The sequence below is a fragment of the Argentina anserina genome, chromosome 2 (assembly GCF_933775445.1).
Source record: "Argentina anserina chromosome 2, drPotAnse1.1, whole genome shotgun sequence".
Classification (NCBI taxonomy): domain Eukaryota; kingdom Viridiplantae; phylum Streptophyta; class Magnoliopsida; order Rosales; family Rosaceae; genus Argentina; species Argentina anserina.
The window spans coordinates 30,072,632-30,098,165 of record NC_065873.1 but is presented as its reverse complement, the minus strand read 5'-3'; the positions used below and the strand labels follow the sequence as shown (position 1 = coordinate 30,098,165).

Sequence of the window (25,534 nt, the reverse complement as noted above, 5' to 3'; positions counted from 1 at the left end):
CCTACAAAGGAAAACAACATTACAACCTCTACCTTGAAACTCACCATCAAATACAGATATGAAAATCAACAAGGTACTAACAACTGACATGAATTCTTGACAAATAAACAACATTAAAATATACTCTAAACAGAAGTATGGCCTTTGACGGCTTTGTCGAGTTCAAAATTGAGCAATAATAGGATACATTTGGAAGCACAATCCAAAGTTAATTTCAAAATCTTACACTAGTAACATATGTGTTGCACCTTCCAGGGACACGGGCTTCAACAAAAAGCCCCAAGTGCATTTGTTCAGTCAATTTTCACAGACGAGTAGATGAGTCTCGTGAACCAAAAGCACGCATAGAACCCAATCGTACCAGTCACCACAAAGAATGCATAAGAAGCAATAAGCATGTAACCAAAGTATAACATCGCAGAGACCAACTTTGAGATTTCAAGCTTTGTGAAGAAGTAGAACGTAGCATAAAGGAAGAGGTACAGGGCTGATGAACCTGATGTCAGGTATGATCTCCACCACCACAAGTAATCCTCACTGCACAACTGGAAGTAGCAAAGCACAATGGTTATCTCAGCACAAGTGACAATGAGGATGGCGAAGACCAAGAAGAGGAAACCAAAGATGTAGTAGAACTGGTTCAGCCATATTGAAGTCAAAATGAAGAACAGTTCAATGAAAACTGCTCCAAATGGGAGGATTCCTCCGATAAGAATCGAGAACACTGGGTTCATGTACCAAGCCTGTTCTGGGATCTGCCTTGGGATCTTGTTTGTCTTAACAGGGTCTTCAAGTGCTGGCTTCTTGAACCCAACATAGGCCCCAACAAATACAAGTGGGACTGAGATCCCAAACCACAGGAAGACCAGGGCAAACATCGTACCAAATGGCACAGCTCCAGATGATTTCTGACCCCAAACCAGTGTGTTTAGAACTATGAAAATGGCAGACACGGCTGCTGGGAACAATACTGCAGTCCTGAAAGCGATTTTCTTCCATTCTGTTCCTTTAAACATTTTGTATAAGCGAGCAGACGCATAACCAGCAAAAAGGCCCATGAAGACATAAAGCAAAAGCATTGCCGTCATAAGACCACCTCGGTTAGAAGGGGAGAGAAAACCAAGGACAGCAAAGATCATTGTCACAAGTATCATCCCAAAGAATTGAACCCCAGTTCCCACATATACACAGAGCAAATCTGAATTACTTGGAGCCCTGAAAACATCTCCATGCACAAGCTTCCATCCGGTCTCTTCCTGTGCTTCTTCCTGGGTCTCAAGTTCATTATACTTGGAGATGTCACGGTAGAGTGTTCTTAACATTATCATAGCTACCATCCCCGAAAGAAAGAGGACAATCATCAATGAGTTGACAATTGAAAACCAGTGAATTTGGTCATCACTCATTAACAGATAAGCATCCCATCTAGAAGCCCACTTTACGTCACTCTCCTAAAGAATACACATGAAAAGAAAGGAGATTATTAACAGCGGGAGAATATGAATAGATGTCCACGCTGCACTTACATGAGGGCTATACCATATTCTGTTCAAAGGGACATTTGACAGAAAATAAACATGTAAAACACATGACAAAAAGGGAGTTAATGTTTGATGATTTAGGGATTGTCCATTCAGGCTTCTGTACAAATCAAAGATGCCAAAAGTAATGTAGTGAATTAAGTAGCTCACCTGGAAATCAACATCATAAGTGAATATGATTTCTTGTTTCTCAGCAACTTCTTGAGGAGAGTTTGAATTAACAACCGTGTGTTTGGAATGAGGGTCACAAGTAGTTAGACGGGTCTTCGCGTCATTCCACTTCCCTTCATATTCATGTTTAACACTGAACAGATTGAACAACCAGCCAAACATATCATCAACTGATATTGCCAAAGAAACTTCGACAAGAAGGATAATTTAGTAAGATAAAAGTATCCAGAAAAACCTTACCTGAATGGCTTCACCTCAAATCCCACAATTCTTGCAGTTTCAGTTTGCAAATCTCTGTGAAACTTGACAGTAAATGCCAAGTGGTTGTGGATAAAATATTTTTCTTCCTTGCTCTGAGCATAAAAACATAATTTGAGCATATAAGATACCGGAAAAACGAGTCATCCACAAATCTTTTTTTTTTTTTACAAAATATTAATAAAAAAATTGTTATGTGCCAACAATTATTCATATACCCCAGCATAATGGCCTTTAAGCCCGATGTGAAAGCCAAGCTGATAAACGGTAGGAGATTCCTGATCAGGCCTTTGAATGGGAACAACTAGAGGCAGATTATCAAGGATCCTATCATTGGGAAAGGGGATACGTTATGATATGCCTATTCAGTAAAATATGTTATGAAAAGAAGTTTCTGAAAAGTACATACATGTTCACCCGATACTCATCATCTATCTTCTCTTTAAACTGCTTTACAGTTTTAGCATCAGGTGTAAATCGACAGACAATATTGCACATCTGCGGCTCCCGCATTTTAAACTGCAAATATTCATACACACATAAAGTCAGAGATGTAATAGGAACTAGCAGCTTTAGAGCTACAAATATAATTTCACCTACCACATAGGGTGAGTTCTCAATGCGATCACCACGAAGCACTTCACCAAGATTCTCTGCACTGTCGAGAATTTTATCGGGCTTACAGTAAGGGAGAGAGTAATATGAGTAAGGAAGCTGAGTCTTTGTGGATGACAATTTGTTCACTTTCACTTTGAGATCATCACCCTGCATAGAGAATATCAGAGCATTGTGAGTGAGTCATCTTCTTTCAGTCTTGTACTTAAAGCTAAGTAAAGCAAATGCAAATAGCTGATCTACGTAGAAAGAAATAGCTCAGTGATTAAATAAGCAGCTTTGGAACTCTAGTAAACTCAAATGACAAGCTTCTTATCGCAGTAATCTAATACGTATCCGGATCTGTGGCAGCTATGGCCAACATCGATCCGATGCGTAGTTTTAGCAGCAAAGGACTCTATCAATCACATTGTTTCACGCATTAAACTAATCCTGAAGGACAGCTCAAGCATAACAGTAGAACATGGAATACACAGATCAAAAACGTATGACTCTCAGAGGTTTAAACGTAAACTATAGCTAAACCGACGATAAATTCGAATCAATCCACAAAATCTCTCGAGAGCAAACAAAGAGAGCAACATAATCAGTTCATTTTACTCGACTCGACTAATAGATCCAATAATCGAATAGACAGATCAGTTGGTTGATGCAGATGCGTATAGAAATTGTAAAGGAATCAGAAATAGATAGCAGAGAGAGTAAGAGCTGACCTTGGTGAAGTCCTCGGGAGCGACGCCAGGGAGGTAGAAGGAATTGGCGCCATGGATGAGCAGTAGAAAGACGGCAGAGATGGAGAGGAGGAGTGATCGGCGTGGATGAGACTCCATGGCCGAGAGAAGAGAAGAGAATAGAGAAGGAAGGCCTAGATCTGGAGATTGGTTTGGTATTTGTGGGTCGCTTCGTGTTGCGTAAAATTGTAATTTAACAGTAAGTTATTGGTGAAGAATTGAAAAATATACGAGAATAGTCTCCGGGTTAGATCTGGTGCGCAGTGTCGGTGACACTTCGCTTCAGCCCATAGATACTCATTGCACAAGGCCCGACCCAAGCCCATAGATACACTAGTGATATAAGCCCCTTTCCTTTTAAGCTGGATTTTGCTCATTCCACAATTCCACTTTCTGTAAACTTCAAGTTGTACGTGGATACCGTATGAATACCCCAATTAATATGCCATCTTGGTAAGGGTCGGCAATGGACCGGGTTAGATCTTGACAATTTTTTTTTAAATTTTTTAGGCCGGGCTTATTAATAAAATCGAGGTCTATGAGTTATCCATTAGTCCCAGCCTTACAAGTTTTGCGGGCCAGGCCCACCATATTTATATATAATGTTTATGTTTTTATAAAAAAATGAAAAAAAAATAGGATATGGTTAACTAAATATAATATACAAAAATAAGAAATATAACTAAATAATTTAACTAATTAAGATATACAACAAATAAATACATATATAATTATTAATTTTAAAAATAAATAGACTTTGGACGGGTTTTTTATCAGACTTTTTAATACCGGACTGTGTTTTGGCCTTATGAGCTCCAACGGGCCGAACTGAGGCTTTGACTGGGCCTTGGGCTGGGCTACCCACAGGCCAAATGATGACACTTACATCTTGATACGTAAGTCCAAGTTATATCTCATGATCCAAGACCAACAAGGCAATTACTAATTTTGTAAAGATCGGGCCTGCTATTTCAACTACTAGCCCTTCTCATTTACCTCTGTTATTCCATTTGGAGAGCTCTTAACGGGCCATTTGATTGACATTTCCTCCAACCGCCATTTGATCCTCGTTATGTTGCTCTTCAAGTTGTCAATTCGTTCATCTTTTTCTCTATGCAAATTCTCCTCCAATCTCGAATCGTTATAATACTTTCATTTATAGTAAGGAACTGTTGCTGGTTTTATAGTCGTTCAAGCTTTATTGTTTTGGTCAACTATTGTTGCCAGTGCTCACTACTAAAGCTTTTGCTCTCATACATGGTCTTCAACATTACTTAATCACTTCTCAAGACTTGCTAGTTGAGGGTGATGTCAAGCTAATGTTTGATGTGCTAGCTCTTCAATCACATTGACTGTTGCTAGAGAATCAAACTCCTAGAAAATCATGTTGTTTCATAAGCTAAAAACGAACCGCCGGGATTGGCCTTTCTTATCTCATGTACGTCATTTCCATTTCCAACGATAGTTCTATAACTAGAGATGGTGGTATGAAAGAGTGGTGAGTCTAGTTTTACTATTGAGATTTGAGAAGTACTTTATAATGTAATCTTTCTATTGGTTTTAATAAATAAATAAATTGTCTCTTTCACACACAAAAAAAGGACCACAAAAACTGGAAAACCAAGACCGCAATCCACAACCTCTTTCGCCGGATCGACACCACCACCGAAATGGTAAGGCAGCTGACTCTTGTTTCCTCCCACGCCAGATCTGAACTGGCCAGACCCCGTCACCAGGGCCGTGTTTGTATACGAAAGTTGGGCTCTTTATTTGGTGCTCATATTTTCGGTCAGTTGTTAATTATGAGCCCAAAACACTAGAAACTCTTGAACCCTTTGAAGGTTGTTCCTATCAATCCTTTGACTTGATCAGATTGAATAAGCGCGCATGTTTCAAACGAGTAAATAACTAGAAGTGGACGTTCTACTTGTGCAGCGGTGCATGTAGAAGATGATTACGCAAGTCATTTTCAGTGCTTAAATCCCACGACCATGAAAGTGACAGACATGAGACATGCATGCAGCCCTTACCTGCTATTCCTAACTGCTGGTTGGTTTCTTCGGCTCTTCTGAACCATCCATCTGCATGGCATCGTTGCAAAATCAGGAAATAGTAAATATACTTTATTCGATGTTATGGATATTTTCTTTGTAATACTGGTGTTGCCAGGTCAATTTCATAATTTACTTCATGACATGTATATAGAACATTTTATTTCTAATTGTCGATTAGCTATCTTTATTGATCGAGTGACTTGATCAGGTCTTAAGTATGCTTGCGTAGTGATCGAGTTCGTAGAGGCATTGAAGGTTGGTCGATGTCGAGCTCAATTTTAAGATCGGATAACTGGGACCCTAACACTTACGCATGCAATCCATGCATATATATCACCCAAACTTGCAAAGTCGCAACGCGACTTTCTTGTAGGTAAAACATGTACACGATAATCCGAATGGTTTGTTTGAAGCATACAGACAGTTATATGGTCCACCATGCAATGGCTGTAACATGATAATTTGCCAAGCAAACTAGCAAAAATAAATGTGTATATCAACCACAGCAATAGTAGATTGGTGCTCATCGTCCTTATCTCGACCCTACTACCCAATTAATTGTCCCCCATCATATACCATGTTTTCTTACTTTAACTTATTATATTATAATATACAGTAGCCGTTCAATTAAGTTGATTATCATGCATGGTATATGATAAACATTATAAACTATATCCCATCAAGTTTTACTTCACAAACTAGTCAATATACACATTCGGATATTGAGCGAAAACAAGCATGCATTGATGCGTATAATATATGTAATCTTGTGAAACTGCAAGCATGTGATCGAATGAGATTGAAAAGATATGTGAGCTTGGAAATATGGTTACAAGTCTGTAATGATGGAGCTGGTTTCGAAGAGCTTGCTAACTAATTTAACCTCCTTTACTTTGCTAATTATCGTACAGGCATGCATGAATATATATATACTTTGAAATGACAGACTTGGCTAACTAGCTAGTTCAATCCCCGGCATGTACGTTGATACTGCCATAATTGATGACACCTGTAAACATATTAAATATTGATAAGAGGAAACGATCGATCATTGAAGCTTGGGAAAAAGATGCATAAGTAGTTGAGAGTGGTACGAACAATGATGAAGCAGCAGCTGTAAAGATGTGAAAGGATTAATTAGTACAGCATAGCGCTCTCTCCTCTCTCTCTCTCTGTATGCAGTTCTGTATCTGATGGTCGATGACTCGATCTGTTCAAAGCTTAGAGTACGTAGCTAGCTTGTCGTTCTGTTCACCGAATTCAATTTAAAGGTCCCTCCGCTCGCTACTGCAGTTCCGCTCCTCACGAAAACAAATTTAATGACTACTATTTTTGTATTTATTTTGTGTTCATCATTTTAATGACATGTGTTTTATTATTTAATTATTATTTAAATATGAGTTGAAAAAAAACATATACAATGAGTTTAAAAATGTGGACACAAAATAAGTACAAAAATGGTGGTCCGCAAATTTACTTCCGCTTAATCACCAGGAGTTTTTAAAATCTTCATTTTACCGCTTTTATAATTTATTTAAAAATTATATTGAAATTCATAAATTTAGGACATAAACTGATTTACCAAATAATTAGTTATTACATTTGGCTCGAATATATGCATGCACTGACGACATATTAGCAGGGACCATGCCTATATAAATATATATCATACCCAGTGTTCGAAATATCGGATATATCGCCGATATTTCGAATCTGATACGATAAGGGCATATCGGTCAAAATTTATCGGTCAACGCAGAAATGATGGTCAACGGTCAAATATCGGTTAAACTTTGATTTTTTAAATTATTTTTTCAATTTTTGTTTAATTTTTTAATATTTATTTCCTCTTTTTAAAAAAAAACTTATATATATTTTTCATTTTTTCATATATATTTTTAATTTATATATATTTTAAATATATATGATGGATTTCAAGTATAAATAATCATTCTTAAATACCTATTTTTATTATTAGATGTCGTTTGTGTACTTTAATTGTTACAAAATCAAGTATTTATTTTCTTTAGTTTACTTAGTACCGTTTTTTTAGTTTATTTGGTACATATTAAAGTATAATTTTATAAAATTTATTGAAAATAAGCAAATTCGATAAAACCGATATATCTCCGATATATCGTTTTACTTCTCGACCGATACGATAACGAAAACGATATTTAGACCATTGATCATACCTAAGTAGATATATAAACACAAATCCGATATAAAACATGCATGTATATAAAACCCAGGGATCAGAGACATGGTTCAGATAGCAAATTGATGAGTAAAATGATAGGGGTCGATAATGTACTAGCATAAAGCCCGCAAGTCTTGTGACACATATAATTCACATATTTTCAGATCAACTATGCATATAATTTCCTGTTACTTACAATCAATATTAGTTCTCTCACCATATTTACGATGCAATAACAGCCGCACGATGTCGAGAATATTTCATTATTCAGACTCTTGGTTATCAGAAGTTTGTTCACATGTTCATACAAACGGCGCCAATGTTAATGTAGTGATAATACTTGATTTAGTACGTCGTAGTCCTTGTGGATGAGATACGCCGTACTCCCTGTCTCTTTCCATGTCACAGGTGGCACACATCGTTAAAGTAGAAACCACAGTGGCGTGGTCTTCGACTCTCCCACGCTCAAGTTAGGATGATGTAGTTTATGCAGAGTAACAGTGAAAGATGTAGTGTACTTACCTTTTGAGGTCAATAGTTTGACATTTTATTGTTAAGTTGAGGTAGATCATTTACCTATTTTTCGGTGTGGGACGAGGTCCGATTAAAGTGTTTCCTAGAATCTTCTTTGAGATGCGCGTGAGGGCGTGTCCGTAGTCAGTTTGGGCCGCAGGGAGGCCCATTGCGTAGCTAGTGCGGCTGACTCGTTGTTAATATTGTAAGACTGTGCTATATATTAGCCTTAATGCGCTGATAGTTGTGCTAATTATGACGGGCATAAGCCTATGTCAACAGTCCCCATATATACACAGCTTCTGGCGTTCTTAGATTCTATATATAGCTAGTTAATGATATGAACGAGTAAGTTGCACTTGATCGATTCAGCAGTAAATAATCAGTAAGGTGATGGATCTATCAATGCACTAAATCAATGTAAAACGTGCAATGATTGAGCAATGCCAAATCGATCTAGCTAGCAAGCATTCATCCTGTGTGGAATCAAATTAACTCAAATGGAAAATCAGTGGCGCAAATGAGAACTTTGACGTAAAGTTGAGGCACAATCGGTGTAATCATCCGGGAAATAGGCAAGTTAACCCAAAACCCTCCTCGGTTAGCATAGTAGTGATAGTACTATTGAGTATTGACTATATACGGATATGGAAGAAAAGTCAAACGTAATTGTCAATCTAAGATTTTAAGCTACGCGTCCAACGGTGGTTACATCATTCATTCTCACGTGAGGAGGCGCGTAAGACAACCTCTCCGGCTCCGGCGTGTAAGACGACGGAGAGACAGCAGAGGTAAAAAAGAGAGAAATGAGGGGTAGGATAGTCCATTAAGGGTGGCGTGCTTTAACGGCATGAGAGCTAGTTAGAAAGTCATCTGAGGCCCTGGAACACAGTCCCCCTACTCGCATTCTCTCTCTAATTCCGCTGCAAAATTGCAGGACGAGGAGGAGGAGAGAGAAAGGAAAGGAAAGGAAAAAGGAGACAAGTGCGTCAGAGCCAAACCGATGAGATATGAAATAAGGATCACCACGTACGTAGAAGAAGAAGAAGAAGAGAGATGGAAGGGAGTCATTGAGATTTGCGCCTTTAAAGAATAAGAAAGGAGAAGAAGATCTTCAGAGGATCAGGGTTGATTTAAAGCAAAGGCGGCGAGAATTTATGATATGAAATGGGCTGCTGTCTGATCTCTAAGTGTACCCTTGCCGTTGATGCAAAATTACAACAATCACCTCCTCTGCTGTAGAAAATCAAGGTGGGGAGTTTGGTATTTGTGTAGAGCGTCATCAATGTCATCATAAAGGCTTGGAAGAAATGAATGGGAACAGCACCAAGCTCGAGGCTGTGGTGGTGCTGGTGGTATCTAAGGCCGCACCAGACATTGTCTCAGTCTCCCAGTCTCGCTCTCGCTCTCGGTCCAAACATTTATAGTCTTCTCCTCTCTTCAGGTTGCGTGTTCTAGGGAGAAACACAGGCGCTACAAGAAACAAAGAGGACAGAGAGGGCCTCCTCTTAACTCCAAAATCCATTTCTGGTCTTCAAAGCCGAGAGCGAGAGACAGAAACTCGGCATTTGCCGCATTCCGACGAAACTGTGGCCGTGTTGGAGTAGCGCACCACTCTTCTCAAGGCATTTTGGGTGTGAAAATGAAGTTTATGAAGCTAGGGTCCAAGCCTGATGCGTTTCGAGCTGATGGCAAGTCGATCAGGTATAAATACTTCATCTTCTTTCTGCCCACTTGATCGAATTCAATCTCCTACTCAAATAAACTCACTCTGTTCTGCTATTCTCATAAAAAAACCTTCTTTTTAGCATAATCTGTGTTCTTTGCCTCTCGGCTTCGATGCATTTCTTGGATCCCCAGTTTTAGGTCTTATCTTCCTCCATAAGTAGTTAAATTCGGTCCTTCTTGGTTGTCAATCCAAATCCGAATATGTGTGAGGTCTTCATTGTCTGGTTATGCACTCATTCATTGTTGCAAGTGATTAATTCTTCCATTGAATCGGCGATGATAACTACAGAAAGAAAGGTTCTTCAGTTTGGATATGAAGGACATGGAGAAATCAAAGTAAGAGAAAGGCACATGGGCGTTCGTGATGTTATTATCATTGTCTTCTTTTTGTATCTCTGAAGTGTAGGCATTGACAGTATGGTAAAAGGGAGATTGGGGTGTCAAAGGCCTTTCAGGAGGTGGTCCAGCAACGGAATGTCCTTTTTTTTTTTTCTTCTTGAGTTTGTCTTTGTGGTCCAAATGTGGTAAAGTCATATCACTCATATCGTATGTGATCACCATCCTCTCTAATCATCATCACACTCCAAATTCTTCTTGTTAACCATTGCATTGGTTCAATCAACCATGTTCTCGCATCTTCTTCTCTTTTAATCTTTAAACAAGATCACCTTGGTGATTCTTCGATAAACATGTAGCATCTGCATCAAATATAAAAGATGGGATGTTAATCTTCTGGCGGATCGCCTTTGATCCGATTAAAAGTGAAAATGGTTGAGACTGTCGGATTTTGCATGTGATGGTTTTCTAGATGCAAATTGCATTGTTAGGCTGTAAAAGAGCTACATCCTCCTGTTTAGTATGAAAAATTAATACAGCATGGATTTGTTTAGTCCAGTGTGGTCTTATTCCACCAGTAAGTTTTTGCTAATCTTGCCAAGTTTATATGAAATAGGAAAAATTGAGTATGCTTATAAGCCATGACCTTTTGCTTTCTTATTCAAAGAGGTTTTGGACATTATGCTATAGCATGCTCAAATTAGATATATTTCCATATCCTGATTTGGAACTTGGACTTTCGATATATTAGCTTTTGAAGCCGAGCACTAAGTTGCTGTGTAGCCTGACATGAGGAAATGTTGAATCCTAAAACAGCATGAAGTTTTTGAAATGGAGCTCTATTACATTATCTTGCAAATATGCTGACCAATCTATTGACATAGATGTTAAAGGTTTAGTTATTGTAATAATTTCCATAGTACTGTAACAATGTCTCATTCCTTTTCTGTAGTCTAATTCTTTGATATATATATATATATATATATATATATATATATATATATATATCCAGACATAAGATGAATCTGTTAATCTACTTTGGCAATGTCTGATGTGCCACTTGTTATTAGAAGCTTTAGGCAATAAGGTATACCTTACCTATACTTTGAGTATGCCATCTCTGTTTTGCCCCTCCATGTTGTTCAAAATTGTTTTGATATGGATCGGCGGTTGTGCATGTACTCTCATATTAAGCCATCTAGTTTTGAAAATAATCTCTATATGCATTATTTCTTATAGTTTGTATTGTCTTCTACTCTTTGGGCTTAACTTTATCTTCCTATGCTCATGCAGATATGTAACATCTGAGTTGGAATCCGATGTCATTGTAAAGGTTGGGGAAGTTCAATTTTACCTTCACAAGGTACAGTATGTCTTATTACAAAAGCATTATATTTGTTTTGGTTGTGATATACGATTGTGACTATTCCCACTTTTTATGTTCCTATTTTACAAAGTGATTGGATGGTAGATTTCCTCCCCAAATTTAGTGATTGTTTTCTCTACCAAAGCTAATTCTGTTTTGTGTTGCTCATCTCTTTGTATTTCCAGTTCCCTCTCCTGTCCAAGAGTAATCGCTTGCAAAAACTCATACCTAAAGCCAATGAGGATAAAGTCGTCGAAGTCTGCATGGATGATTTCCCTGGTGGGGCAATTTCTTTTGAAGTTTGTGCTAAATTTTGCTATGGAATGACTGTTACTCTCAATGCTTACAATGTTGTGGCTGCTCGTTGTGCGGCGGAGTATCTGGAGATGACTGAGGATGTTGATCGCAGTAACCTTATATATAAAATCGAAGTTTTTCTGAATTCAAGCATATTTCGTAGCTGGAAAGATACCATTATTGTTCTCCAAACCACGAAACCTCTTCTGTCATTGTCTGAGGATCTGAAGATTGTTGGGAGATGCATAGATTCAATTGCTTCCAAAACTTCTGTAGATCCGGCAAATATCAGCTGGTCCTACACATACAACCGCAAATTAGCAGAGCCTGATAAAATTGTTGAAGAAGGAATTAATTATCGAGAAAAAATGGAAAGCATTCCAAGGGATTGGTGGGTCGAAGATATATGTGAGCTAGATATTGATCTCTACAAGCGTGTCATGATTGCTGTGAAGTCAAAAGGAAGAATGGATGGTGTAGTTATTGGGGAGGCTCTGAAAACTTATGCACTTAGATGGTTGCCAGATTCTGTTGATGTGTTGGTTTCTGATGATCATGCCCTGAGGAACAAATCTCTTATAGAAACTATTATATGCTTATTGCCATCTGACAAAGGTGTGGGTTGTTCATGCAGTTTCTTGCTGAAACTTTTGAAAGTTAGTGCTTTGGTTGGAGCAGATGAGTCATTGAGGGGGGTTCTGGTGAACAGGATTGGTTTGAAGTTACATGAAGCTCGTGTTGGTGATTTATTGATCCCTGCTCGGTCTCCTCAAATTACTATTTATGATGTTGAATTGGTTCAGTCCATTTTGAATCGGTTCATGATACATGAAAAGAGTAACTGGGATTTGGATGTTGTTCGGAAGAATGAAAAGGGCACTGATAAGTTGATTTTGGGGCATGGATCCTTGGTGGGTGTTGGTAGACTGATTGATGAGTATCTTACGGAAATTGCGCATGACCCTAATCTTAACCTTGGCAGTTTCATAGACTTGTCACAATCGCTTCCCGAGTTAGCAAGGCCAATTCACGATGGATTGTACAAAGCCATTGGCATCTACCTGAAGGTATGCTTTCATGTCATGTCCTCGCATGGTTCATTTATTTTCATAGTTGCTTCATCATGCTTTTAGCTTCTCTTGTGAGATATTTGTTGTGCTTTGAAGATATTAGTACACAGCATGCCTGACTCCTCCTATCTAGTAGGTTGGATTGGTTTATCAATGTTATTGTAGATACGGGTCTCTAAACTTGACATTTCTTATGACTATTAATTCAAACTGTTTGATGTGTGTTTGCAACTTTGCATTCCCTTTTGTACTTCTACTTAGTGCATTTCCGTGGAACATATGCCTCTTTCAGAATTTTGTGAATTTTTGGATTGAGTACTGATTAGTTGGCCTGACTCCAGGAGCACCCTAGTCTGACAAAGGCTGAAAGGAAAAGAATATGTGGATTAATGGATGTCAAGAAACTGACAATGGAAGCATCCATGGATGCTGCACAGAACGAGCAGCTTCCACTGCGGGTTGTAGTCCAAGTTCTCTTTTTTGAGCAGGTGAGATCTTCAGCTGCTGCTCGGTCCCTTAGCAACCATCCATCTGATGCTTCACGTTCGACCTCAAATTTGGATGAAGAATGCGACAAGACAGGAGAAGAAAACTGCAAACCTTTAGGAAAACAGCTGAGTCAAATGAAGGTAAGTGAGGAGTTGCAGAAGAATGGGAAACTGGGTAAGAAGAACAGCAAGAACAGCAGAAGTGGTGCGCAGTTGTTGCCATCGAGGTCAAGAAGGATATTTGATAAGTTATGGTCTTTGGGGAAGGGGGGTCATGTAGAAAACAAGAGCTCGGAGACTTCTGGGAGTTCTCAGAGCCCAACTTCTATAGTACCCGGTGATTCCAAGTCAGTTTCATCGAGACACAGGAGGCATTCTATATCTTAAGAGTGGTTTCTTGTTTGAATGAAGTGAGGAAAATTCAACTGCCAAGTGTACAAAATGGTAGAAATCGTTGTAGGTCTTTTCTGTGGCTGGCACAAGTATTATTTCAAAGGGAACAGAGTTCACTCAATGTAGTTGATCGATATCTTTTGGTACCAAAATTGTAAAATTATCTGCTTTCATCTCTAATTAAGTGCCTGTTCACTTTCACGTTTGTCAAGAGCTCATCAGAGATCACTGATCAGCCATTAAGTGATAAATTACTAATCTTTACATTTTGCTTTTACTTCAGAGATGGTAATACAGTAACACTCATTACAAGGGATCAGATGGGATGAGACACAACTACACAGTTGGCTTATGCTTATCATTCAAGTTTCAAATTTGAGGGGTTGACTTTATCCTAGTTCACTGAACTTTCAGGTCCCCTTCAACTATAATATTTTTTTTTCTAATGTGCTATGGAGCAATAATAAAAAGCATAAGCTGCAATATATGGAAAAAAAAAACTTATGGGTAAGTTGGGCCTAAGAAATAAGTGTGAGGATCGGACGGCTGACAGCGTCTGTGATTGATCTTTAATGTGCGGGGGTACAGGGTTTTAGCTTACTCAAGAGTCAAGAGGCCAACTGAGACTGAGACTGAAGTCGCAATCTTGAAGAAGAAGAGAGAGATGCAGAGAGCCAAAAGTTTAGAAGCAGCTTTCAGGAGATGTTTGAATCAGCATCACAGAGCCTTTTCCGCCCAGCCAAGCTATGCCCAACTTCACCACGACGACATCCAAGACCTGGTCTCCCTCTCTCTCCCTCTTGACTTGATTTCATTTCAGGACGCATTTGTCTCTTCTATTAACAACGATTCAATCTAAACTATCAGGTTGCGGTTGAAGGAAGGATCAAATCAAGAGCAGCCATTCTCAATAGACCATCTGCGCTCAATGCCCTCAATACTGCTATGGTCCGTCTCCTTTTCGTTGCTTTCTGGTTTTGCTCATACAGCCCCTAACTGCTTTTATGTTTTGGGATTGTTCATTTTCAGGTATCTCGCCTCAAGAGACTCTATGAATCATGGGAAGATAACCCGGATATTGGTTTTGTCTTGATGAAGGTATTTTCTTCTTCTGTGCCTTGTCTGCTTTTTCTAATTCTCTCAAGTTTACTTCATTCTATGCACATCCACAAATCATTTGTAACATTCTATCAATCTGCCCTGATGCTTCGACTTTGGTACACCCAATCTCATTTGCCATCTTCATCTGAAGGGTAATGGGAGAGCCTTCTGTTCGGGTGCAGATGCCGTTACCCTCTATCAACTAGTCAGTCAAGGTATACTTTTGGTTTTCCTTTTACTTCATCTGCCATCAGTTTTCAACTCAAGAGTCGAGAGTAATTGGTTTTGATCTTTTTAATCTTCTGTAACATTAGACAGTGCCGTCTCTATTATCCTTGTGCAGGGAATGTTGAGGAATGCACAAAGTATTTTGAAACATTGTATAAGTTTGTATATATCCAAGGAACATACTTGAAGCCACATGTGCGTACCAGATAAGAACTTCTTTGTGCATCTATCATATGAAACCGTTGGACATTATAATGCTGATGACACTGTTGTTCTTTCTACCTAACTATTTGATTACTTTTTTAAACAGTGTACTTATTACTAGTTTAGCAGTATATATAAGTGGAATTATGTCATTTTCTTCAACCAACAGTGGTATATTTTTCTGTGGAGCTTAGTCGGTTCTATAAATCATGTTACTATTTCTCTAAAAATATGAAACTGTTCAAGCATATGAATGTGCAATCAAATGCCTAGACAAACCAAAATGTGTTTTGATGATCACTTAATCAGAATTCATGCAGGTAGCTATCTTGGATGGTATAACTATGGGAGCTGGGGCTGGAATTTCACTCCCAGGAATGTTTCGTGTGGTGACTGATAAAACTGTATGTTACTGCTGCTTACATAATGAATGAGTTTTACAAGTGGTTCTCTTTTACTATTCTTTTTTCCTTTTCCTGTAACCTGTAAGTAGTTGATTTCTTTTCTGTGTGTAGACATATGAAATGTACAAGATCTCACTATAACTATATGTCAGTATGTGTAGTAGTGAAACACCTTTAGAGACTTATTATCTGGAGATATGCTAATGTCCCACTCATGAGAGAGAGCTGCTAGGGATTCCATTACTAAGTTTTAAATGCACTATGCATACATGGTGGAACATATTCTGTGATCAAGATACATTATTGAACCGTATGAAATTAACTTTTGTACATTTGCAAATGTGCGTAATTGTATGTGATAGGAGACTCCTCTCCTCTCTATGCATGTTTTCACCTTCAGCATCTTCCAATTTATTTATTTTTTTGTATAGAATTAAGTTCTGCACTTTTTTCTATCTTTCAAGTGATTTGTGGGCTTGTCACTTCTTATTGATGTGCCAAATCTCTTGCAGGTCTTTTGCAATCCAGAGGCCCAAATAGGTTTCCATCCTGATGCAGGAGCTTCTTATTATCTTTCTCATCTACCTGGCTACTTAGGTAACATATGCATATACATATAGAATTGGAGATTTTCTGCCCTTATCAGAATTCAAGTTCAAGATCTTTTACACCATCTAGAGAATTTCATTCACTGCCCGTCTTTTTTGCTTCACTTGTGCAGGAGAATACTTGGCTCTTACAGGGGACAAGCTTAATGGTGTAGAGATGATTGCATGTGGCCTTGCCACACATTATGCATCAAATGAAGTTTGTATTCTCTCCGCCTCAGTCTTTTGCTTGTCTTTCACTATTTTTCAATTATCTGCAACTGATGTTCATCAAAATTCTTCCTGCCAGAAACTAGCTATGGTTGAAGAACGCTTGGGTAAATTGGTTACAGACGAACCATCTGTTATTAAAGCATCTCTTGCTGAGTATGGTGACCTTGTTTATCTAGACCGGAGGAGTGTACTTGCGAAGTAATTTTCTATCACATATCTCTTGATCTGAAATTTTCTTCTCCCTTGTCCATAGATATCTTGTGTACAGTAATTTTTTCCCTTTTCCTTATCAGCTTATATATATCCTTTGGTTTGTTTCTAAATTTGAGGCTTAGGACAGTTTCTCTGCGCTTAAGTTGTATTCTCATTCTTCACCGATAACAACATGCTTTTACAAGTACAGAACATACAATCTGTCTGACTTGCTTTATCTCCAAATTTCATGTTGACTCAGGCTTGAAGGGATTGACAGATGTTTCAGCCATGACACAGTTGAGGAAATTGTTGATGCTTTGGTAAGACAATCCAAACTTTTGGTCAGTATATACGTTAGGGTTTGGGGGACTCAATTACCAATGATTTTATCATTGTCCTACAGCAGTCTTACATCTAGGAATGTTAGACAGGGATATAAAATATAACTTGAAAATATAAATTGGGTTTGTAATTCTTAAAACATATTCCAGAAGTTACTTTGGTACTGTATCTTATAAGAAAGTTAATGAATCGCTCAGGAAAAGGAAGCTGCTGATTCTTATGATGAATGGTGCACAACAGCCCTCAAGAAACTAAAAGAAGCCTCCCCTTTGAGTTTGAAAGTTTCCTTACGATCTGTGAGTTATATCTTCCTAGCATGTTATGGAGTTATAATGTATTGATTTTGTATGTATGCCTAACTGTCACCCGTTATTCAGATACGTGAGGGCAGATTTGAATCTCTTCATCAATGTCTGGCACGTGAATACCATACCTCCCTAAATGGAATTTCCAAACGGGTCTCAAGTGACTTCTGTGAGGTAGGGGTTTTATTTGAACAATTTTATGAGCATCTTTTCATATGGCCATCATATCGATTTTTGTTTTTGTACAGGGTGTTCGGGCTAGATTAGTGGACAAGGACTTTGCACCCAAGGTAATCCACTCTACTTATAGTCCTCAGAAATGTAAACCTCACTTTCTATTATCCCATTTTCAAGCTGTGATTATATGACTAAATCCATGTCAATCTGCAGTGGGACCCTCCTAGTTTGAAAGAAGTGTCTCAAGACATGGTTGACTGCTTCTTTCCGCTCCATGAAGTCGAGCCTGAGCTGGAGTTGCCAACTGCATCGCGAGAGCCATTTACGCTAGAGTGATTCACACAAGGGGATACTGAATTTTGTGCAACGCCTCGTGAAGGATAAGAAGAAACTTTGCAATGCTATGTCAAGCGTAGCTAGTTTTTGTCCATTTTAAGATTATCCTTGGAAACTATGTTGTATTTACTTGTTTTGAAACACCTGAAGATCATTTGTTGAAGACCAGTAGCTAGTTTCACACTCAAATTCAAGGATGAAGTTTTACTATTATCTATGAGATAAAAATAAAATTACACGTGAAACCCTGGACTCCCTGAAGGGTTTATTACAGTCAAATTTGCAGGCATACAGCTGGCCTTGGGCATAAATTAAGACACTTGCAGTTGGGTTTCTGATATGATATTGTTTTCTCTGATCTTTTCTTGGTGTGTTTATTCTCTCATCAGTCGAGTATCATGAATAACATATTTAACAAGTCTGAATTATTCATATTTGAAGGTCCATGACCCTTACATCTCACTTGAATTTGTGAGCAATACGAAGTTTGGACTGAGATTTGACTTGAATATGGATGTAATCTAATAGTCAAAATGTGTCTAGTCTAGGCGTCTAAGGAGGTACTCAACTTGAACATCCTTTGTGAGAGGCATAACCCATTCTCCATAGAGGCGAGACACCAGGGATGGATCAACCCTGTATTTTCCCTTTACAGTTCCATTTTGTTTTAGACTGTTAGGATCGCTGTCAAGACTCACTTCTTGCCCAAAGATCATTGATTTCTTCTCAACTCTCTTCTTCACCTTCTCTTCCACATCCGTAAACGTCAACAATTTCATCAGACCTTCTCTATCCTGGAGCAAAGTTGAAACAACCAGTTCAATACTTTTACTTACATTAGATCATTGACAATGTAGAAAAACCAAATGATAATGAAATTGAATCACACCTTGGCACGAATTGCAGGCTCATAATCTTGAGGGGCATCCCTGAATTTGACCTCAGCAACATAGTATCCATAATGAATCCTTCTAGAGATTGCCTGCAGCAGCAGCAGCAGCAGCAAGTGTATTGAATACCAAACTCTCAGCTTATGCTCTAACACCCAAGTGCGAAACACTAGCTAGTACACTATTTGCACGATTCCTAATCTAACCATAAAAAGTATGAATAAAAGCATCACTAGTTTGCAAAATGAAACTTCCGATGGGGCCAAATAATGGAGCTTTTATGGAGGACCATGTTACCAACCCAACCAATAGAAAAAACTATAGCGCCGTAGCACAAACCTGTAAGCAATCAAGATCACTGGAGGCAGTTGATGCATAGTTCCCATCATCACCAGGAGCAGCAAACAGAGGAAGCAATTGCTTCAAATATATATCCAATATCTTCTCATTAAGATTAATCGAAGCTGCAGCAGGATGCAATACCTATACATACGTGAACGATACTTAATATATAATTTTTCTCATATCAAAAAGGAGAAGAGGTACTGCGGCAGAGACAGAACAGAAAAATGAACCGACACAAAGAGACAAAGACAAAGACAAATACAGATACAAATACAAAGACGAAGACTGTGTGAGTAGGTAAGGAATTACCGGTGAATCAGCAGGAGGCGGCAGCAATGAAGGAGGTAAGTTTTCTGGGAAAAAAGGAAGTTCTTCAGGAATCACATATCTACCGGCCTGCAATAACACAAACATATATATATTATTGAAAGACCAATTAAACCGTATGAGATGGAAGAGACAATGTGAGTTTGGATTTTACGAAACTCCAAATGGCGAAAATGAAGAAACAAACAAAACATTTCACGTGAGACTAATGATGTAACCAAGAAATGAGCAGAAAGATGCATGGTCACAATGTGATTGGTTAATTACCTGAGATTGGAGGGCCTCGGTGCCTTTAACAATGAAGTTAAACAGAGAAGGAGAAGATGAAAATTTGCGGTGGTAGGTGGGAGAGTTGAGAGGGAAGGCGGCTCTCTCAATCAGCCTAAACACGATGATGTCTTCTTGGTTGATCAATGCCTGTCTCACCTTCTCGAGCGTCAGCGACTCGTTTGGCTGCTTTGGTGCTTCTGCCATATTCAGAATGTGTCTGCTGCAACTGCAACAGCTGATAGATGTTAAAGCCAGAACCAGAATAAGAAGAACAAGTCCCAAACTACCCATTTTTGTTTAGTTTGATTAATCAATTGTTAGTATTGATCAAGCAATTTGGGATTGGGAGTGTGAGATATATATATATATATATATATATATATATAGATGCCATGTATGTGAAATAAAGAAAGAAAGAGAAGACTAATTTAAGAGATGAAAACGAATAACAACCTTAGAATTGGAGTGTTTGAAATTGTTGAACAGCCGGCAGAGGTAGCTAAATAGCAGTTAATTTGTTTCAGATGGAGGGAGATAAAAGAAAACCGTAAGGACAAGACTGTGACCTTGAAGAAGAGATATCAACGGACCAAGTCAAACACTGAGAGGAGGAGAATGCGAGCCGGCGATCGGCAATGGGAAGAAAGCCTTGGTTTCAAGGTGTGTTAATACCAAAAAAAGGTGTGTTAATACTGGTGTTGATTCTGTCTTCTCTTATAAGAAATGGGTTAGTGGGGTAAAGTGAAGGTTTTGCTTAGGCTCATGGGCTTGGCTTAGCGTGCGAATCTTACACACAATTTCCTTTTTCTTAAATTTCTTTGCGCGGGTCGGTAAGTGGATGGAGCCCCACACGGGTTACGCGGTTTACCCACTCCATATTTAGTATTGGAGCAAATGCTTCTGCAAAAGAGAAGAAACATCTCGGATTGTAGATGTCCTATCCTATGATATGAGAGAGAGGACATGATCACGTTTTTTATTAAGGTCTTAACTGCCAGGATTGTGTAATGTGAAACCAAGATCTTTGTTGGTTAAGCATGAAGCTAGCAATTCTAGCATTTAGAAAAAATTGTGTTCTGAATTTCTTCAATAATTATTTTTATTCCTATTTATTAATGATTTTTTTAGTCTGTCCTATTTATTAATGATAACGACTCAAGAATCTCCGGTGTGAAAGTAGAAGGCGTAGAACGTCTACGTCCGTATAATTAATTTTACGAGGACCACTCGGCCACCAACCCAAAGCCACTTGGGTTAGTGGATCAAATATCATTATTGTGCGACCCTGCATTGCTGAAACAGTATACACAACACGGGATGGAAACCAATTAATAAGCTGCAGCCCATGATCATGACGTATTGTGTGTCTCCAGCACTTCCCTCACCACTATAAACTACCTAGGTTGCATGGACACGGACACGGACACGGCGACACGACACGGCGCGACACGGCGACACGGAAAATCTCAAAAATTCATCTTTCGACACGGCTCCGACAAGGCAAATAAAAAATATTTATATATAATTTGATATATAAAATAAATTAACAATACTATTATAAAGTTGTAAAATCTATCAATTGCATAATAATGTTTAAGAAATAACATCAAATAGTCAAAATGCAAGTGATAAAACTAGCCAATTATATATGAACCTAGTAAATCTTCTCATATTGATCAAATATTCAAATATAATTTACCTCCATATAGCTAGGCCTCAAGACTTCATCTCATCATTGAAAATCACCCTCTCTAATGCCGGTTCATCAAGGGATAAAGTTGCAAGCTCTAGCATATCCACATTCTCCTCCACCAATGACTCATGGCCATCCCCCGCAAGATCCCACATTGTACTACTAACACTACGTTCGGACGATGGTTCCGTTGATGCTGCACTTGAACTCATCCTATTAAAGTATTCAACAATTCAATCATCACATCTAATTACTTCGACTTGAGCTATCAAACACTAGTACACTACCCAATTGAGCTATCAAACACTACCCATTAAAATCATATCAACAGTTCAACAATCAACACCCATTCAATAATCTAAACTTTTTAAAAAAAATTGAATTACCTTACGCTGGCAGAGGCTGGGAGCTGGGAGCTGGAGGCTTGAGACTTGAGGCTGAGGCTGAGGGAGGCTGAGGCAGGGAGCAGGGAGCAGGGGGCAGGGGGCGGGAGCAGGGGTTGGGGCAGGAGGCAGGAGGCAGGGGCTGGGGCAGGAGGCAGGGGCTGGGGCAGGAGGCAGGAGGCAGGGGCTGGGGCTGGAGGCAGGGGCTGGAGGCAGGAGGCAGGGGCTGGGGCTGGGGCTGGGGCTGGGGCAGGAGGCAGGGGCTGAGGCTGGGGCTGGGGCTGGAGGCAGGAGGTAGCAGGAGGCAGGGGCTGGGGCTGGGGCTGGAGGCAGGGGCTGGAGGTTGAGGCAGAGGGCAGAGGCTGAGGCTGAGGGAGAAAGGAGATGCAAGGGGAAAGCCAGCAAGGAAGGAGAAGGAGAAAGCCAGAAGAGAAGCAGAACGGCTGAGAGAGTTTTTTAGGTTTCAAACGTCGGTCAACGTGTCGGTCAACGTGTCCAACAGTCAACTTTTTCCGATACGCCACGTGGCGTGTCCGATACGGCGAAAAGGCGTATCGTGTCGTATCGGCGTGTCGGGACGTGTCGGACACAGCGACACGCCTCTGCCTGCCGTATCCGTGCAACATAGTAAACTACTCATTCAAAAGACACCTCTCAATACCAAATTAGGGCACGCAAATGATCAACTGTCACTATAAATCAGAGACGGAATAAGCTAGTTTACACAGAATCATCATCAGAAGCCCAATGATGCAGAAATCCAAGTCCAATACCAAACAGCACATTACTCGGCCCATATTAAACGCTTCCGGAAGTAAATCACTGGAATTATGTGATGGCCTGCGGCTTGCGAGCTACTACGTTGAGAATTGAGATGGAAAAACAACATGAAAGCTGCTTGTATTACAATGCAGAATTATTGTGAGGCAATAAACTATGCTGATACATTCTCGATCAAAAAACAAAGAGAAGATATAATCATGACTAGCTACGTACATATCACGCACTGCTAGTCTGCCGCTACACTTCAAATATTAGGACAGACACTCTTCGAAACGAAAACTTTGATCCCTGCATATAATGCGATAGGCTCCGCCAGCTTGGTCTTACTTCACCTCTGTACAATGTGGATGTCACCTAATTACGCGAATATGGAAGTTCTGATTCATGGCCTGACATTAGTCTTGCTGTGTCTCTCCACCATGATACCTCTATTTCTTTCTCCTGCAGCTTCTGCTCTGCACATTCTAAAGCATCTTCCAGTTCTTTTATCCGCTCCTCTTGTCTCGTTTCCAGCACTTGATGTAATTTCCTCTCCAGTTCAAGCGGAGCAACTCCACAGCCCCACAGCATTTCATCGCTGTAATCCGTTGAGGCTGAGTCTCCTACTCCCCCGCGGTTTGAACCAATGTATCCGATTTCCTGCCACATTTTTCAACATTCAGACATCAAGTATGCAATCAAGTCCCTTTTTTTTTTACTTGCAAGTATGTATTGCAGGTTTAATCTGTACCTCTAGCCTTTGCTGCTGCGGGGACCTTGGAATGGAGAAACTATCTTCTGAATCCAATTGGAGTTGCAGTCTCTCTAACTCGGCGTGAAGTTCTGCCTCTAATTCACCCATTCCTGCCACATATTCATCTCCTTCTCCTTGGTTGCCAACAAAATCAGATGACTCGTCGCGGCGGACGGCAACAGATTGGAGAGAAAACTGGCTACCAGAGGCAGAGGTGGATGCTTGTTGTTGGAAATTGGTGGAGAAAGAAGTAAACTTGATGTCATTATTATTAGGCTCCACCTGCTTACTGCCCAATTCTTGTTTGGCATTATGGAGAATCAACTCCATTTGGGTCCGCAGTTCCACCATCTTGCTCAGTTCGTTTTTACCAGCAGCAATCACACAAAGCAAACCACACGCCACCCCCAAGTTGAACGAGCTCGAGCCCGAATCCACACCACACCGCTCCCCTGCCCATTTAGATTAAAGAAAATGTGAAAACCCAGAGTCGACGAGAATTACAAGTAAATCGACGAGAACCAGAGTCAGTCGTACCATTGTGACACTCGCTGTAGAGGCCATTTGTCGAACACCTTGTATCTCTGGCGATTTGGTTGCCGCCGCCTTTGTCGCTCCGTGCGTGAATTTTGGTTGTTCGACGACGCTTGAGAGCGGAGAACCATCGAGAGAGGATCCGGGGCGGCGTGGTGCACCGCGCCATGGTGAGTTTCCGGGGTTCATACTCGTCTGCGTCCATCAGTAGAATATCAGCGATGCGAAGAACGCGGCGAGTCTCGGGGTATATATAGGAGGACGGCTCATCCTCCTCATCCTTGTTCTTCTTCTGCATCTTTCGGAATTAAATGCGATCGATCAACTCCGATTGAACGGACAGATTTAATTTCACCTTCGAATTGGAGGGAAATCGCCGCTTATTTCTATCAATTACTCCACTCTATTTTTCGTATTTATCATCATTCCCAACCCGATTTTGCTTCTTTTTCATTCGGGATTTGATAATCAAACCCCTTTATTTTATTTTAATTCTCAAGATTAAATTTTGAATTTCGAATTTCAAATGTACTCATCCTCTCTTTTTTTAATTATTATTATCAATCTTTATTGATTTGGAATTATCAGCACCAACCAAAAAAAACAAAAGAATTATCCACCACCAACCTAACAACTAATACCATTAATTAGGAAAGTTAATGGAGTGATTCTATGTATAAGCACAAACGGTTTACAAATCAAACAAAATAAACCATCTTGAACAATATCATATAAGTATGCCAAATGAAGATGCAGAAGTTAGTTAATTATGGTATCACATCTTACTAATATTCCATTCTATGGTGGTTATACAGTGCTTACTAGTGTGAAATCGAATTCATATCAATGTACTTTTACCATACCATTTGGAACATTTTAAGGTATCCACTTAGGTGGTGAATTACTCCCCACTTGGGATCACATTTGACATCTTTACTTAAAAACGTCCGGTGCCATCAGTATATTCAATTAAATCTTCATATACACACGGTATTAGGGTACTGTATTATTTTATACAAAGACAAACTGGTTTTAGAGCACTTCGTATTGAAACTTCTAACGCAAACTGGTTTACATTGTAATTTATTTGTTTATTTATTTATTTGAACGGTTCTATTCATTTGTTTCTTTCACTAAAAGTTGCATCGATCTGTTGTCGAACTCTATTTTCCGGCAACATTTCTTCTGTTAGAGGATGTAACACATAGAGCTCTACAAACACAAATTAAAGTCAAGATTGATGATATGAATTAGATAATTTGCTTCTTCTCCAATAATATAGAGAGATAAAACTTGGGCAGTCCTTGGCTACTTGTAGGTCGGACCATGGTGTCTCAGCCCATTTACGGGCCGGCCTAGTAATTAAAGAGCGGATAATAATTTATATACGAGTGTGTCGATGGCTCGATGCGAAGAAAGTAGAAGTTTGACAGAAACCACACGTGCAAGTAAAGCAAGGGAAAAAGCGAAACCAAATTAATTAAAGAAAATCAAAGGACACATCATCACCTGGCTCGTAACCTACAGACAACAACACAACACAGAGCGAAAGAGAGACAAAGCCCAGATCCCCCTTCATTCTTCCAGTTATTATCTCTCTCTCTCTTCTTGTTTTGTTTGTTTAACGATACCACTATACCAAAATCGCCATATCCGACCTGTTTCTCTTGCTTCAACATGACGTACCCTTCAAGTGGAGAAG

At 39.4% G+C, this 25,534-nt stretch overlaps 5 protein-coding genes across 8 annotated transcripts; 2 read left to right on the top strand and 3 right to left on the bottom strand.

The window, feature by feature from the left end:
• Positions 1–74: 74 nt before the first annotated feature.
• LOC126784678 (transmembrane 9 superfamily member 8) lies at positions 75–25,530 on the bottom strand. 2 transcript variants are annotated; one of them, XM_050510156.1, is made up of 8 exons: positions 25,527–25,530; positions 3,299–3,431; positions 2,571–2,735; positions 2,380–2,489; positions 2,189–2,297; positions 1,953–2,065; positions 1,692–1,845; positions 75–1,451 (listed from the first exon to the last, which is right to left on the bottom strand). In XM_050510156.1, exons 2-8 carry the CDS (start codon positions 3,413–3,415, stop codon positions 294–296), a joined length of 1,926 nt encoding a protein of 641 aa, XP_050366113.1. In that variant the 5' UTR covers positions 3,416–3,431; positions 25,527–25,530; the 3' UTR covers positions 75–293. The 2 variants fall into 2 exon arrangements, with proteins under 2 accessions (XP_050366113.1, XP_050366112.1); XM_050510155.1 differs by lacking the exon at positions 25,527–25,530 and having other exon boundaries at positions 3,299–3,490.
• On the top strand, positions 8,983–14,001 carry LOC126784679 (BTB/POZ domain-containing protein NPY1). Its single transcript, XM_050510158.1, has 4 exons — positions 8,983–9,787; positions 11,441–11,510; positions 11,699–12,877; positions 13,222–14,001. The coding sequence occupies exons 1-4, from the start codon at positions 9,726–9,728 to the stop codon at positions 13,753–13,755; spliced, it is 1,845 nt and encodes a 614-aa protein (XP_050366115.1). The 5' UTR covers positions 8,983–9,725; the 3' UTR covers positions 13,756–14,001.
• LOC126784680 (3-hydroxyisobutyryl-CoA hydrolase-like protein 2, mitochondrial) lies at positions 14,376–17,945 on the top strand. The gene is made up of 14 exons (XM_050510159.1): positions 14,376–14,542; positions 14,629–14,709; positions 14,791–14,859; positions 15,014–15,077; positions 15,206–15,285; positions 15,615–15,698; positions 16,211–16,295; positions 16,420–16,505; positions 16,596–16,717; positions 16,974–17,034; positions 17,254–17,352; positions 17,434–17,535; positions 17,610–17,651; positions 17,752–17,945. The coding sequence occupies exons 1-14, from the start codon at positions 14,426–14,428 to the stop codon at positions 17,872–17,874; spliced, it is 1,215 nt and encodes a 404-aa protein (XP_050366116.1). The 5' UTR covers positions 14,376–14,425; the 3' UTR covers positions 17,875–17,945.
• Positions 18,274–20,366, bottom strand: LOC126784683 (chorismate mutase 2). Of its 3 annotated transcripts, none has more exons than XM_050510164.1 (6): positions 20,160–20,366; positions 19,704–19,932; positions 19,419–19,505; positions 19,104–19,247; positions 18,764–18,856; positions 18,274–18,668 (listed from the first exon to the last, which is right to left on the bottom strand). In XM_050510164.1, the coding sequence occupies exons 2-6, from the start codon at positions 19,908–19,910 to the stop codon at positions 18,414–18,416; spliced, it is 786 nt and encodes a 261-aa protein (XP_050366121.1). In that variant the 5' UTR covers positions 19,911–19,932; positions 20,160–20,366; the 3' UTR covers positions 18,274–18,413. The 3 variants fall into 3 exon arrangements, with proteins under 3 accessions (XP_050366121.1, XP_050366122.1, XP_050366123.1); XM_050510165.1 differs by having other exon boundaries at positions 19,704–19,926; XM_050510166.1 differs by having other exon boundaries at positions 19,704–19,923.
• On the bottom strand, positions 22,610–24,268 carry LOC126784681 (protein POLAR LOCALIZATION DURING ASYMMETRIC DIVISION AND REDISTRIBUTION). The gene is made up of 3 exons (XM_050510160.1): positions 23,836–24,268; positions 23,296–23,750; positions 22,610–23,204 (listed from the first exon to the last, which is right to left on the bottom strand). The coding sequence occupies exons 1-3, from the start codon at positions 24,128–24,130 to the stop codon at positions 22,920–22,922; spliced, it is 1,035 nt and encodes a 344-aa protein (XP_050366117.1). The 5' UTR covers positions 24,131–24,268; the 3' UTR covers positions 22,610–22,919.
• Positions 25,531–25,534: the final 4 nt, after the last annotated feature.